Source organism: Vulpes vulpes, chromosome 3 (genome assembly GCF_048418805.1).
Source record: "Vulpes vulpes isolate BD-2025 chromosome 3, VulVul3, whole genome shotgun sequence".
In the NCBI taxonomy this organism is placed as follows: Eukaryota; Metazoa; Chordata; class Mammalia; order Carnivora; family Canidae; genus Vulpes; species Vulpes vulpes.
This window is the reverse complement of record NC_132782.1, coordinates 73,739,146-73,755,022: the sequence shown is the minus strand read 5'-3', so window position 1 is coordinate 73,755,022 and position 15,877 is coordinate 73,739,146. Positions and strand designations below refer to the sequence as shown.

General features: G+C 41.0%; 1 protein-coding gene across 8 annotated transcripts in view; it reads right to left on the bottom strand.

Moving 5' to 3' along the window:
* Nucleotides 1–277: 277 nt before the first annotated feature.
* The window catches only part of OTULIN (OTU deubiquitinase with linear linkage specificity), a 40,820-nt gene continuing 25,220 nt past the window's right edge, over nucleotides 278–15,877 (bottom strand). For 6 of the 8 annotated variants that reach the window (XM_072752741.1, XM_072752737.1, XM_072752738.1 and 3 more), the window contains one exon: nucleotides 11,856–13,905. In XM_072752741.1, coding sequence (XP_072608842.1) covers nucleotides 11,949–13,905 — 1,957 coding nt within the window. In that variant the 3' untranslated portion in view covers nucleotides 11,856–11,948. Of the gene's footprint in view, nucleotides 3,778–6,016; nucleotides 6,287–9,104; nucleotides 9,231–11,855; nucleotides 13,906–15,877 lie in introns of those variants that run through there. The other 2 variants (XM_072752743.1, XM_072752744.1) reach the window with 1 other exon arrangement.

The window sequence follows — 15,877 nt, the reverse complement described above, 5'->3', positions numbered from 1 at the left end:
TTTCATTGTGTTCTAAGTAGTCACAGGCTTTTTTTTTTTTCTTTTTTTTTTTTTAGTCACAGGCTTTTTAAATACATACATATATATATATATATATATATATATATATATATATATATATATTTTATTGGAGCTCGATTTGCCTACATATAGTGTAATACCTAGTGCTCATCCCGTCAAATGCCCCCCTCAGTGCCCATCACCCAGTCACCCAATCCCCCTGCCCACCTCCCCTTCCACTACCCCTCATTCGTTTCCCAGAGTTAGGAGTCTCTCATGGTTTGTCAAAGACATTTATTTCTATGTATGCCTATAAGTAAGACTCCTTAGAGGTTTACATTTCTGAAAATACTTTGGGTCTTCCAAGTGGGAGTACTTCCAAAGTAATGCTTACTAAGAGAGAAAAAGAAAATAATCAAATGTTATTTTAACACCAAAAAGAAGAGACAGCTGGGAAGTCTATTTGAGTCTGATGCATATGCAGCACTAGTATGAGAGTTAGAGCAGCAAAGGCAGGAGACAGAGCACCTAAAGGCCATTCTCAGGGAGACCTTCAGGAAGCAGACCATGGATACAGAGGTGAGACAGCACCTTGGTGCGAGGGGTAGAGCAGGAGGGAAAACACAGCCTCTTAAATAAAAAAGCACATAAAAATCCACAAAGGATGTTTCCTCTGACAGAGGTGTTAAGACTCATGCGGACTGAAGTTTTTACTTGGTAACCCTACACCCAGAAGGAACTAAATAATGAAAGGATACAAAGACAATGTCTGAAAACTTAGCATCATACCTTACTTAACTCAATAACAAACATCTAATACAAGTGTCAATGGCTCTACCAGGAAAGTAGAGTCAATCCTCTTCAGTGCATCGAAGACATTTTAGGATATGCCATATTCTAAAGACAAGGAACTGCAAACACTTAGATCAAATCCCACTTAGGTTAGGATCACAAGTGAGAAACAACATCCTGGCCTCTAGTCGCCCACTGTGATCATCACTGGTCCCAACGTGAGTGCCAGAAGGAGCTAAGCAAGTGAGGGGAGGAGGCAGGAGAGGTCCTGAAGAAGCAGTGTTCATTCCAGGGATTCCAGGGAACTCCGCATAGGGAAAGTCGTTCAGATTTAAATGTGCCTTAAATAAGCACAAAGGCATAAGTCATGCCTGCTTAGGATAGAGATCATCTTTCTGCCAAGATTATAGAGTCCAAAAATCTCTGAGCTCTGGCAATAAGCTCTGGGAATTAAAGTAAACACACTGTAGTTACCACTGCTTTCTCTTCTTCTAGAACCTTATATCACTTCAGAGACCCCTTCTCTAAATAGATATCCTGCATCCACTTCAGTCTCAATGCAATTTCTATTCTGGTGCTGCCACCCGACCAGCCCATGACCAGGAATGATTCATAGAATCAAGATTCTAGGCAACTGACGTTGCATGTCTCAACAAAGAAACGTTATTCTTTAAAGTCGGCCAATCTTTTCTATTTCCCGAAGTCCTGTTTCTTTGAAAGCTTTGCCTCTCCGATGCTGTGATCCCACTAAGCCTGAGTGACAGTCTGAGAGCAGAGTCTAAGAAAGCCTGGGGTCAGAAAGCCACTTAAACGCATACTTTCAAACTTCTATCATTGTGGTGGTAAAGGCCACAATTTCTGCACACTCGAACAATACCACAGGCAGGAACAAGAAAAAAGTATGCATGTAAACAATTAAGTTGCCCAGAAGTCCAGTTCAAGTTCACAAAGATCAGAACATTTTCAAAATGCAAAGACAGATGGTCATGACTATTCTTCAATTCAATAATAGGTATGGACCATCAAACTCAGTGTACACCCTGGAGGACAGAGACTCCCATGCCTTGTGCTGAAACGTTTTAAGTGTGCTTTGGAAAATGCATAAGAATAAACAGTAAGCATTTCCTATTATTGTACAGTTGCAAATACTAAAATGAAGCCTCAAAGCCAATAAGAAGTCATTATTATTAATTTGGCTTCTCAGTACCTCCTTATTCGAAGCACCATTACATTTCACAGTGAAAAACAAAGCCTCTTCAACACATTCACACACGTTCGGAGCAGAACTTGATTCAAACACTCTGAAGAATAAACACCTCCCAAAATGTGGTGAATATTACTGATGAGGTAATGGGAAAATACTAATGTAACAGTCTGCATAGTTTTGTGTGTCCTCTGAATTTTCTCAAAAAAAAATTTTATTTTTAAGTATAAAGCAAAACTTACATTTTCAAAAAAAGGTTTGCCACTCCCCAAAAACATTTAATAGCTTATTAACCATACTATTGAGCCAAGTAGAGGTTTTAATTATTATAAAATAAAGCTTGGGTCCCTCAGGGTGTACTACCTTCACAAATGTTGATACAGCACTAGAGTGCTGTCTGGTCCCTGAAAACAATGGACACAGCCCACACCCCCTGTGGATAACTCAGCCCTAACCACGTGCAACCAGACCTCTGGGCAGCAATCATTCACCACCAGGAACACCCCCCTCCCTCAGACTGCCTGAACCAAATCACAGGCAGATGCCACTCAGCCACACTTGCGTACTTAGGTTTAGTACATGTTTCTGCTTCATCTTACTGATGAAAAATCTCAGACACTTTGCTGTGTTACTCATCCTCTGGCAGGAACATGAATTTGGCAGTGGAAGCACCCTCAAAACCATCCCATGAAAAGGGCACAGGAAGACTGAGATCCAGCTCACCACCTCCTGAACTCAGAGCAGTGCCTTAAGTCACCCAGCCTTGGCTTCCTCCTCTAAAAGACCAGGTGGATCTCAGCACTGTTCTGACTATAAAGCGGGCACGTCTATGAAATGGAAAATCACTAGGAGCCCAATGCTATAACTCAACTACGAGCAGTGCTCACCTGGCTGACAGTGCACCACCTGCAGGAAGCACCAGGGACTCAGGCACCTGTCACATTCTCAGTCAGGAATTCCGGTGCCATCACATGCCTCCTGTAGCTTTCTCTAGCCTTCAAATAACTCCTTTTTGGACCCAGTTTTTAATTTTCTATGAGACAATCTGCTTAGAATAACTTTAATTAACAGGTAAATCCACACCATCACTCAACAAGACTGTCAGAGGATGTTATGAGTGTGCCATTAACAGACTGCATCCCAGAGTTATGCCACGTAAGCTGAATTGCATAGGAAGGGCACTGAAGAGACCCATTACCACCAAAACAAAAAACTCTATCTTAATAAAAAACTGAGAGCCAGTTTACAATTAAAGAGAATTTGATTTTAAGATATAAAGAACAGATTCCTCTCCAAAATAAGTCTCCTCTGATACAAAAGATTTGCTTTATGGAGAAGATGTACCTTGTACCTTCCAAAAGAAGTGCTCTGAAGGCCCCCACTGAAAGTTATTGCATTAAAGATGAGGGAAAACACTTGGTTAACTCTTATTATCAAAAGTTGTCTTCAGAACAGCCCAGTCCAGCTTGGCTCATAGGGCCCAAGAGTTCCCATGGGTCATTGTAAGAGACCTGGAGTCCCAAGGCCTGAGCCAAGGAGTTGGCTGTGCACCTTGGCCACGTTGCCAGGCTGTCCAGGCACACATCTCACAGACTCGTCTCCTCGCACACTCTCACAGGGATGTTGTAGTGCCGATCATCTTCAGCAATCAACGTCACCACAGGCCAGTCCATGGGCGGATCAGTGGGGTAGACCGTGATGAATTCTTCAGTGCTGTACTTGGACAGCCGGTACACCTGAATGGTATGGCGCACAGCATACGCAAGAAGGAACATTTCAACCTGGGGAAAAGAGCAAACAGGTATGCAGAGGTGCTCCAGGCAGGGCACAGCACAGCTATGCTGCAACCTCTCTTTCACCTCATGGGCCCAGTCCCCAGACTTTTCTAGTGGCTGCTACAAATAAGCAGATCATCCAAAATATACTGTCTGATAAGGGACTTGTATCCAGAATACATAAAGAACTTTTATAACGATTTTTAAAAAAATGACCAGTTTAAAAATTGGGCAAAGGATCTAAATACAACAGACATTAATCCAAAAAAGATATGCAAATGGACAATAAGCACATGAAAAGTCATCAGAGGAACACAAGCCAAAACTACAATGAGATTCCCCTTCAGACCCACCAGAACAGCAGTTATAATCAAACAGATAATAAATGAAGCATAACTACTTAACAGGCACCAAGTTTTATTTTGGGGTGATGAAAATATTTTGGAACTTAGTAAATGTACTAAGAACCAATGAGTCATATACTTTAAAATGGTTAATTTTATGTTATGTGAACTTCAATTAAAGAAAAAAAGAAGTACATTACAGGTATATACCCACGAGAAATGAAAACATGTGCCCACACAAAAAAACCTGTACATAAATGTTCATAATAGAATTACTCACAATAGCTAAAAAAGCAGAAAGACCCCAAATGTCCATCAACCAATGATTGAATGTGGTATGTCTATATGATGGAATATTGTTTGTGACATGTCTTACAATATGAATGAGTCTTGAAAACACTATGCTGAGTGAAAGATGCGAGTCATAAAAGACCACATATTATATGATTCCACTTCTAGGAAATGCCCAAAATAGGCAAATCTACCGAAACAGAAAAGCAGACTAGTGGCTGCCTGGGGCTAGGGGAGGGGAAATTAGTACTAACGAGTACAGGGTATCCTTTAGTGGTGATAAAATAGTCTAAAATTAGACTACAGTGATGACCACAAAACTCTATAAACACCCTAAAAACCACTAAATTGCACACTTCAAAAGGATAAACTTTATGGCATGTAAATTGTATCTCAATACAGTTGTTATGTTTTCAAAAATGGACTCACCATTACAGTACACTTTGTGAGGACTCCAAAAGAACTAACTTCGGTCTAATATGCAAACCATGCTGCAGCATGCTTTGTACTGAAGGGAGGTGCTGAGGTTCGGGAGGCGTAAGGAACCTACATTCTGAGTTCAGGTTAAGCAGTCACTTTCAATTCTGCCTGGCCCAGCAGTGACCATCAGCCTTGGCCCTTTGCTACACACCAGGAAAAGGCAAGGAGGAGAGTCAGCTGCCTAAGTACAAAGGTGGCACTTTGGATGGATAACCTTAAATGCTACTTTAGTAGCTGGCTATTCCACTAAAAAAAGACTTTATAAACTTTTTAAGATAATATAATGAGGACACTAAAGATAGACAATTGTGTGGTAAGTCATGGGACAGTACTGCATTGGGTCTCTACGTAGAACTCTAAACTTAGCATATCTGTAAAAGATCCAAGAGCAGGCTGGTCTCTACTGGGTAAGGTGACCCTATTTCTATTTTTAAAGGACGCTATCTAATATGCCTACGGCTGCCAAGATTAAATAATAAAACTCTTTGCTTCATCTATTTGTAAACTGCCAGGCACAAGGGTACTGATCCCATCCAGTATCCCACAAAAGCAAGGCCAGGCTGAAATTAATCTGGTGGTTACAAAACAGCCCCATAATTCTTTTGCACTCCTCACTTGAAAAGCTGGATGGAATGCTTTTCAATGTTCTCCATTGAGTTTGGGATGGATTTAGTGACTTGTTCTTAATAAATAGACTGGTGTAAACAACAGTGTATAACAGTGTATAACTTCCAAGACGAGATCATCAAACACACTGTGGCTTCCTCCTTGCTCTATTCTTGGATCACTTCATATGTTGAGAGAAGTCAGCCATCATGTCCCAAGACCACTCAAGCAACACTATGGAAGGGCCCACATGTCAAGAAACTAAAACCCTCCTTCTAAGTACCGATCAGGCCTCTGCCAACAACCAGGTAGTTGCACCATGTGGGAAGTGGACCCTCCAGCCCAGTTGGGCCCACAGATAACTGTAGCCCTGAACAACACAGGACTGCAGCCATCCTTGAGACCCTAAGCAGAACCACACAACTAAGCTGCTCCAGAATTTTTGGCCTACAGAAGCTGTGAAATAATGTTTGATGATTAAAGCTGCTGTTTTGGAATAATACAAATCCAAAAGCACAACTCACCTGTTCAAGGCCTCCAGTGTGTCCCACCTGGTTTAGATGGTTCCTCAGCAGCTGTCCAGGATCATTCGATGTGTCCCGAGCAAACAGAAGCACAGAGAAAAATGGTACTTCCTTTCCGTTCTCTTTATCATCATATAGTTCAATGGCTCTGTTTAGCATTAGAAATTTTACAGCTTCGTAGAGGCTATATTCTTCTTCCTCATTCATGAACAGTTCATCACAAGCTACCTGCCTTGCTTCAGCAGTTCGCATCTCTGCCAAGCCTGCCCACTACAACAAGAAAGTTACATAACAATGAAATGTTTGCTCTAAAACCTGGTATACTTCCATACTATGAACACAAAATTATTTTCAAAAATAGGAGGCCATGGGTCACATGCCAATCCTCACAACATTCAAGTTTCTAGCTCAAACAATGGTACACTCTACAGACCACACAATTCCCTTATTTCCCATTAATTTAAAACAAAAGTACAATGCACTGAGAAGTAGTGATACCATGGAATGGTATGGAATGGAATGTTCAAGTCCCCTAACCTCCTAGACAATGAAACTGAACCAGTCACTCAGAAATACTTAATGGAGGAGCAAATATGGTGTGTATGTGTGAAACTGTGAGGGGTAGCTAAAATTATACCTTCCCTTCAGGGGCTAATGGGAGCACTTACCACCCAGAAACACCAAGCCAACTTGCAAAAATGAAGATGGGCAAGGAAGATTGTGAGGTCGCTTGAATGTTACTTTACTAAACCCACCCCTCTAACTTCCTTAAAATACACATGGAGTTTCAAATGAATACATCTACTCAGGAAATTTTTACTGACTTCCAATTAAGAATAAAGCAGAGCACTAGGTATTCAACTAACATGGACAAACTCTCTAAGTGAATGAGAAAACTCTAAAATATATGCGCTTTTTAGTTAAAGTGAATGAGGACAAGAGATTCCAAAGTGAACTAGTCCTTATGAATAAACCAGTAACAACTGTTGCTTTCAAAAACCATTAAAATTCTAAATTCAATAGTAAATTTTAATGGTAATGACTGTACCAAAGGATTCTCTTCAATATGTACTTGAAGCATCTCTTATTTTCCAGAAGTAGACCTAGCTGACAATCAAGAGCATGGCTCTAGAGTCAGGAGAGTCAGGATGGAATGAAAGCCTTGCTACCAAGCAGGTGGTGACTTTTTGCTGGGCATTAAAGGACTTCCAGATTTTAGTTTCCTCATCTTTAAAATGGGGATAACAGGGATCCCTGGGTGGCGCAGCGGTTTGGCGCCTGCCTTTGGCCCAGGGCGCGATCCTGGAGACCCGGGATCGAATCCCACATCGGGCTCCCGGTGCATGGAGCCTGCTTCTCCCTCTGCCTGTGTCTCTGCCTCTCTCTCTCTCTCTGTGACTATCATAAATAAATAAAAATTAAAAAAAAAATTTAAAAAATAAAAAATAAAAAAAAATAAAATGGGGATAACAGGAACAACACCTTGGTAGTTATGAGAATTAAACTACACATGAAACATTTAGGACATAGCCTGGCACACAGAAAGTACTAGTAATGCTGGCTCAGATTATTAAGGAATAATTTTAATGTTATTATAAATTGGAAACACTTAAACATTCATCAAAATGAGGATCTGGTTACAGTATACACACTTAATACAGCAAAAATTGCAATTTTACAATACCTTAAAAAGGATGAAAAGGAAATTGTCACCAGTGGCTGAGCTGAAGAGCCTTCCCATTCACTCATGTAGCCAGAGTCCTACTCTCAGCCCTCACCTAACCTAGATCCTGGGGTCCCTGGCCCCCACAAACCTTGTGCTCCACGCCAAGTGACAACAAGAACAGAATCTCTATTTCCTTCTCTTGTCACAATCTCTCAATCCCTAAACTTCCTTTGACAGTGTACTTTTGATGAAACACTTCTTACATTTGTAAATAAAAAGTAGGTTCCAGGAGGTCAAGGCCTTCAGTTCATTCACTAAACAATGTATTTACCAAATGCCTATTATGTGTCAGGCTTGGTGCTGGATACTGGGTGAAAAGGAATGAGCAAGACAGACTCTCGTAGAGCTGAAAGTCTAACTGGCTGGTAGATCATACTGGAGGAAACAGAGCAACACCAGGGGAAAGTGCTAAAGGACTCCTGAAAGCCATCTGACACCTCCTTACCAGCCTCCCCTGACATCTACAAAGCCTGGAGCAATCAGCAGGCCCTGAACTCAGGGTTCCTGGTGAGAACTTCAAACTCTTCCAAGGCAAGCAACCTAGTGGTCTATGTGGGGCAGTATCTAGGCAGGACCTCCAAAACCCATGGAATACTCCAGAAAGGTATACATTATAATAACCAAATCACTGGGAATCAGCCAACCAAGTTCTCCCTATGATTGTTTCAGAGAAACCCTCATGACAGTCTTCAAAAGAAAAGTTACTGGGGTGCCTGAGTGGCACACTCGGTTAAGCATCTGACTCTTGGTTTCAGCTCCAGTCACGAATCTCAGGATCATGAGATAGGGCCTACCCATTTTGGGCTCTATGCTCAATGAGGGAGTCTGCTTGGGATTCATTCATTCTCTCTCTCTCTCTCTCTCTCTCCCCCCCCCCCACCCCCTACACTTCTCACTCTCGTGCACGCTTTCTTCTCTCTCCCAAATAAATAAATAAATCTTCAAAAAAAAAGATAAGTTACTAAATCTACTCACTGGACAATAATTCAGATGAAAACAAGTCTAATAGGGACAGTTTTTAGAAACTTAAAACACAAACATAATTGCAAAGAACTTAATAAATACACATCCATATCATTGCTACTACTCTAGGAAATAGAAACTACAGATTATCCCTGAAACTTGTCAATATGACATGGAACGAAGATCACGTTTAAGGTTTCCTTTTAAGAAAGATAAACATTTCAGTGAACATAATAAATGATGTTGCTATTTTTCCACTTTACCAAAGACTTAACAGGAAGAGTTTGTGTTCATTTAAATTAAATTGTCTAAATACCAGCCATAGGCATGTGGTCTGCTGGGGCAATCAGGAGAGAGTGTTTTACACTTATCATAGGAAAAACACTACAGATTCCAAACCTTCTTCCTTAGTAATGTGAGAGAGTCCTTTATTTTATCAACCAGGTCCTCGTTCTTCCCCTTAAATTTCAGTCCAAGTTTCCACTGCTTAATCCAGTTGTATTTGCTTATGAGTTTTTCTGGTAACTGGATTATCAAGAAAGAGAGAGAAAGAGGTGTCAACATTTCAAGAAATCCATCACAGGATCCTGTAGAAACCACAAAGCCTACAATACAAAACCTACCTTTGTTTCCAGAATTGATTCCCGCACATTTGTCCACTGGAGGGAAATGGATGGTGGTTCTGGCTGAGATACAAAGGCACAATCTACCTTGCTCAGCAATGACCACACCCAGAAAATTCTACAGCACTTCGTGAGGGGACCTCAAGGCAGTGTTCACACCGTGTCTTCACAAACCACCTAGGTAGCTCCTGGATCACTGACAGCCTCCCTGCCACTCCCTAATGCCCAACCCGGAAAGGCACTTTGGCCATGCAAGATGGTCCAGGATAAAGTAAAAACCTGACTCTTTCCTGATGAGAAAAATAAAGCCTAATTTCCAATATTACCACATATCCTCAAAAGCTTTAATATTCACAAAAACAATGTGTATCTAGTTTAACTTCCTAATCAATGTTGTAAGATAAAAAAAATCAAAAAGCAATGGAGAAGCAGCAGCAGAGGTCAACAGCTACAGTGGCCCAGCTCATTAAAGAGGTGACAGCTGCTGAGCTACACTTTGCCAGTTCCTTTTATTCCTGGAATGTGTTTTATTTTGTTTTCCCCTAATCATCCACAGACTCTGGAGTCTGCAAGGCAAGCTGGAACACAACATGATGGATGACAGCATGGGAATTCCAACACTCCCGACAGTCTTGGATGTGTCAGGAGAAAATTCTTCATTAGGCCAGGCTCACACATGTCACTTCACTGCTATAAAAACCAGAAAGGAAAAGAAAGTCCACCAAGTCAAAAGATATTAAAGAATTAGTTCCCACAGCATCCTATGTTGAACTCAAGCTTGTTTAACAGTCATAAATAGTTTTAAATGAGGCCACATGTTCATTTCCCTGGGAATCTAAGACTCTAAAGACCCTTTCAATCACACATGGTGATTCCAGTTTTACCTTCTCAAACTACAACCATCATATGAAACAGGTGGTTTCATTTCTGCAAAAAACAAACCACACAGGGATGTAAAATCCTCCTCAGGTGAATTACCACGAGGACCATGATCCACAATCACGCACTAAGCAGAGGAGGAGCTGTGTTCTCCCCATCTTATTGCGACGACCCCACCAAGGGCGGCCTAGCTCCATGCCCACTGCTCAGCATTTTGGCAACATGTGGGTAGTTTGGCTACAAACTTTCAATTCAGGTTCTCACATTGTTCACCAGAACCTAAAATACCCTCAAGTGACAATCAGCTGAAATCACAGCTGGACACAAGGAAGTACACAACACAGGAAACACGGGAACTTAAGCTACAGGGTAGAGAGAAGCCTGGAAGACCATCTGAGCCTCCCGCGACATGGTGCACATCCCTGGGCAGCAGTCACAATACAAACTCGGTCCCTCGGAAGACCCCGAAGTCTAACTACAAACGGGCAAACCTTTAGATAAAAGCCCGTTTCCTCATTCCTTCTATGTGCTGGGCAAACCGGGGCTAGCATAATGACCTAGCTCAGGTTTGCAGGCCTCTCAGGAGACGTGCAGATCCTGGAAAAAGTGCAAAAAATGAGGTGTAAAGAAGCAACAAGGAGGAAAGATGAATTCATGTGAAATGATTTCTTCAGAAGAAAAAATAGATCTAACTTTAAACCCAATTGTTTTTCCAGAGTGGCTGCACCAGTTCACATTCCCGCCAACAGTGTAAGAGGGTTCCCTTTTCTCCGCATCCTCTCCAACATTTGTGGTTTCCTGTCTTGTTAATTTTCCCTATTCTCACTGCTGTGAGGTGGTATCTCATTCTGGTTTTGATTTGTATTTCCCTGATGGCAAGTGATGCAGAGCATTTTCTCATGTGCATGTTGGCCATGTCCATGTCTTCCTCTATGAGATTTCTGTTCATGTCTTTTGCCCATTTCATGATTGGATTGTTTGTTTCTTTGGTGTGGAGTTTAATAAGTTCTTTATAGATTTTGGAAACTAGCCCTTTATCTGATATGTCATTTGCAAATATCTTCTCCCATTCTGTAGGTTGTCTTTTAGTTTTGTTGACTGTATCCTTTGCTGTGCAAAAGCTTCTTATCTTGATGATGTCCCAATAGTTCATTTTTGCTTTTGTTTCTTTTGCCTTGGTGGACGTATCTTGCAAGAAGTTACTGTGGCTAAGTTCAAAAAGGGTGTTGCCTGTGTTCTCCTCTAGGATTTTGATGGAATCTTGTCTCACATTTAGATCTTTCATCCATTTTGAGTTTATCTTTGTGTATGGTGCAAGGGAGTGGTCTAGTTTCATTCTTCTGCATGTGGATGTCCAATTTTCCCAAACCATTTATTGAAGAGACTGTCTTTCTTCCAGTGGATAGTCTTTCCTCCTTTATCAAATATTAGTTGACCATAAAGTTGAGGGTCCACTTCTGGGTTCTCTATTCTGTTCCATTGATCTCTGTGTCTGTTTTTGTGCCAGTACCACACTGTCTTGATGACCACAGCTTTGTAGTACAAACTGAAATCTGGCATTGTGATGCCCCCAGCTATGGTTTTCTTTTTTAAAATTCCCCTAGCTATTTGGGGTCTTTTCCGATTCCACACAAATCTTAAAATAATTTGTTCTAACTCTCTGAAGAAAGTCCATGGTATTTTGATAGGGATCACATTAAACGTGTAAATTGCCCTGGGTAACATTGACATTTTCAGAATATTAATTCTGCCAATCCATGAGCATGGAAGATTTTTCCAACTCTGTGTCTTCCTCAATATCTTTCAGAAGTGTTCTGTAGTTTTTAGGGTATAGATCCTTTACCTCTTTGGTTAGGTTTATTCCTAGGTATCTTATGCTTTTGGGTGCAATTGTAAATGGGATTGACTCCTTAATTTCTCTTTCTTCAGTCTCATTGTGAGTGTATAGAAATGCCACTGATTTCTGGGCATTGATTTTGTATCCTGCCACGCTGCCAAATTGCTGTATGAGTTCTAGCAATCTTGGAGTGGAGGCTTTCGGGTTTTCTATGTAGAGTATCATGTCATCGGTGAAGAGGGAGAGTTTGACTTCTTCTTTGCCAATTTGAATGTCTTTTTGTTGTCTGATTGCTGAGGCGAAGACTTCCAGTACTATGTTGAATAGCAGTGGTGAGAGTGGACATCCCTGTCTTGTTCCTGATCTTAGGGGAAATGCTCCCAGTGCTTCCCCACTGAGAATGATATTTGCTGTGGGCTTTTCATAGATGGCTTTTAAGATGTTGAGGAAAGTTCCCTCTATCCCAACACTCTGAAGGGTTTTGATCAGGAATGGATGCTGTATTTTGTCAAATGCTTTCTCTGCATCTAATGAGAGGATCATATGGTTCTTGGTTTTTCTCTTGCTGATATGATGAATCACATTGATTGTTTTACGAGTGTTGAACCAGCCTTGTGTCCCGGGGATAAATCCTACTTGGTCATGGTGAATACTTTTCTTAATGTGTTGTTGGATCCTATTGGCTAGTATCTTGTTGAGAATTTTTGCATCCATGTTCATCAGAGATATTGGTCTGTAATTCTCCTTTATGGTGGGGTCTTTGTCTGGTTTTGGAATTAAGGTGATGCTGGCCTCATAGAACGAATTTGGAAGTACTCCATCTCTTTCTATGTTTCCAAACAGCTTTAGTAGAATAGGTATGGTTTCTTCTTTAAACATTTGATAGAATTCCCCTGGGAAGCCATCTGGCCCTGGATTCTTGTGTCTTGGGAGGTTTCTGATGACTGCTTCAATTTCCTCCCTGCTTTTTGGCCTGTTCAGGTTTTCTATTTCTTCCTGTTCCAGTTTTGGTAGTTTGTGGCTTTCCAGGAATGCGTCCATTTCTTCTAGATTTCCTAATTTATTGGCGTATGGCTGCTCATAATATGTTTTTAAAATCGTTTGTATTTCCTTGGTGTTGGTAGTGATCTCTCCTTTCTCATTCATGATTTTATTAATTTGAGTCTTCTCTCTCTTCTTTTTAATAAGGCTGGCTAATGGTTTATGTATCTTATTAATTCTTTCAAAGAACCAACTCCTGGTTCTGTTGATCTGTTCCACAGTTCTTCTGGTCTCGATTTCATTGAGTTCTGCTTGAATCTTAATTAACTCTCTTCTTCTGCTGGGTGTAGCATCTATTTGCTGTTTTTTCCCTAGCTCCTTTATGTGTAACGTTAGCTTTTGTATTTGAGTTCTTTCCAGTTTTTGAATGGATGCTTGTATTGTAATGTATTTCCCCCTCAGGGCTGCTTTTGCTGCATCCCAAAGATTTTGAATGGTTGTATCTTCATTCTCATTAGTTTCCATGAATCTTTTTAATTCTTCCTTAATTTCCTGGTTGACCCTTTCATCTTTTAGCAGGATGGTCCTTAACCTCCACGTGTTTGAGGTCCTTCCAAACTTCTTGTTGTGATTTAGTTCTAATTTCAAGGCATTATGGTCTGAGAATATGCAGGGGACGATCCCAATCTTTTGGTATCGGTTCAGACCCGATCTGTGACCCAGTATGTGGTCTATTCTGGAGAAAGTTCCATGTGCACTTGAGAAGAATGTGTATTCAGCTGAGTTTGGATGTAAAGTTATGTAGATATCTGTGAAATCCATCTGGTCCAGTGTATCATTTAATGCTCTCGTTTCCTTGGAGATGTTGTGCTCAGAAGACCTATCGAGGGTAGAAAGAGCTAGATTGAAGTCACCAAGTATAAGTGTATTATTATCTAAGTATTTCTTCACTTTGGTTATTAATTGATATATTTGCAGCTCGCACCTTCGGGGCATATATATTGAGGATTGTTAAGTCCTCTTGTTGGATAGATCCTTTGAGTATGATATAGTGTCCCTCTTCATCTCTCACTACAGTCTTCGGGGTAAATTTTAGTTTATCAGATATAAGGATGGCTACCCCTGCTTTCTTTTGAGGACCATTTGAATGGTAAATGGTTCTCCAACCTTTTATTTTCAGGTTGTAGGTGTCCTTCTGTCTAAAATGAATCTGTTGTAGACAGCAAATATATGGGTCCTGCTTTTTTTATCCAAGTGTGAAACCCTGTGCCTTTTGATGGGGTCATTAAGCCTGCTCACGTTCAGAGTTACTATTGAAAGATATGAGTTTAGGGTCATCATGATATCTATTCAGTCCTCGTTTTTGTGGATTGCTCCACTGAACTTCTTCTTAAAGGGGAATTTTAAGAGTCCCCCTTAAAATTTCTTGCAGAGCTGGTTTGGAGGTCACATATTCTTTCAGTTCCTGCCTGTCTTGGAAACTCTTTACCTCTCCTTCCATTCTGAATGAGAGCCTTGCTGGATAAAGTATTCTTGGTTGCATGTTCTTCTCCTTTAGGACCCTGAATATATCCTGCCAGCCCTTTCTGGCCTGCCAGGTCTCTGCGGAGAGGTCTGCTGTTACCCTAATACTCCTCCCCATAAAAGTCTGGGATTTCTTGTCTCTTGCTGCTTTAAGGATCTTCTCCTTATCTTTGGAATTTGCAAGCTTCAATATTAAATGTCGAGGTGTTGAACGGTTTTTATTGATTTGGGGGGGGGGAATCTATCTCCTGGATCTGAATGCCTGTTTCCCTTCCCAGATTAGGAAAGTTTTTTGCTAGGATTTGTTCAAATACATATTCTGAACCTCTGTCCCTTTCGGCGCCCTCGGGAACCCCAATTAAACGTAGGTTTTTCTTCCTCAGGCTGTCATTTATTTCCCTTAATCTATCCTCATGGTCTTTTGTCTCTTTTTTCCTCATTTTCCCTCTTTCCTATCAACTTGTCTTCTATGTCACTCACTTGTTCTTCCACCTCGTTAACCCTTGTCGTTAGGACTTCTAGTTTGGATTGCATCTCATTCAACTGATTTTTAATTTCTGCCTGATTAGATCTAAATTCTGCAGTCATGAAGTCTCTTGAGTCCTTTATGCTTTTTTATAGAGCCACCAGTAGCTTTATAATAGTGCTTCTGAATTGGCTTTCTGACATTGAATTGTAATCAAATTTTGTAACTGTGTGGGTGAGAGGACTGTTTCTGATTCTTTCTTTTGAGGCGAGGTTTTCCTTCTAGTCATTTTGCTCAGTGCAGAGTGGCCAAAAACAAGTTGTATTGGGAAAAGGAGAAAAAGAGAGGAGAGAAAGAAGGAAAGAAAAGAGAAAAAGAAAAAAGAAAAAAGGAAAATAAAAAGAAAAAAAAGAGAAGAAAAAGAAAAAGAGAAAGAGAAAGAAAAAGAAAGAAAGGAAAAAAAGGATGCGGGAAGGAAACAAATCAAAAAGCAAAAAAAAAAAAAAAAGAAAAGAAAAGAAAAGAAAAGAAAAGAAAGAAAAGAAAAAACCACGGGGGAGTATCTTCTGATTCTGTATACTTTAAGTCCCTTGACTTCCCCTGGAACTTGTCCGTCTAGCTGGTCTTCTGGGGGAGGGGCCTGTTTTGCGATTTTCAGGTGTTAGCACTTGGGGGAGCTGCTCTGCCCCCTGCCTGGTGCAGGACTCAGTGGGGGTTGTGTACCCCGTGAGGCCCCAGGAGGAACAACCACAGTGGCAGTGGCCAGCTCTGGAGGCCTGGATTCAGCTCCCGCAGTAACTACAGAGCTCTCCGTCTGCAGGGCCTGGATGCTCCGGTGGGGGGCTGCTGATCTGCTCAGTTT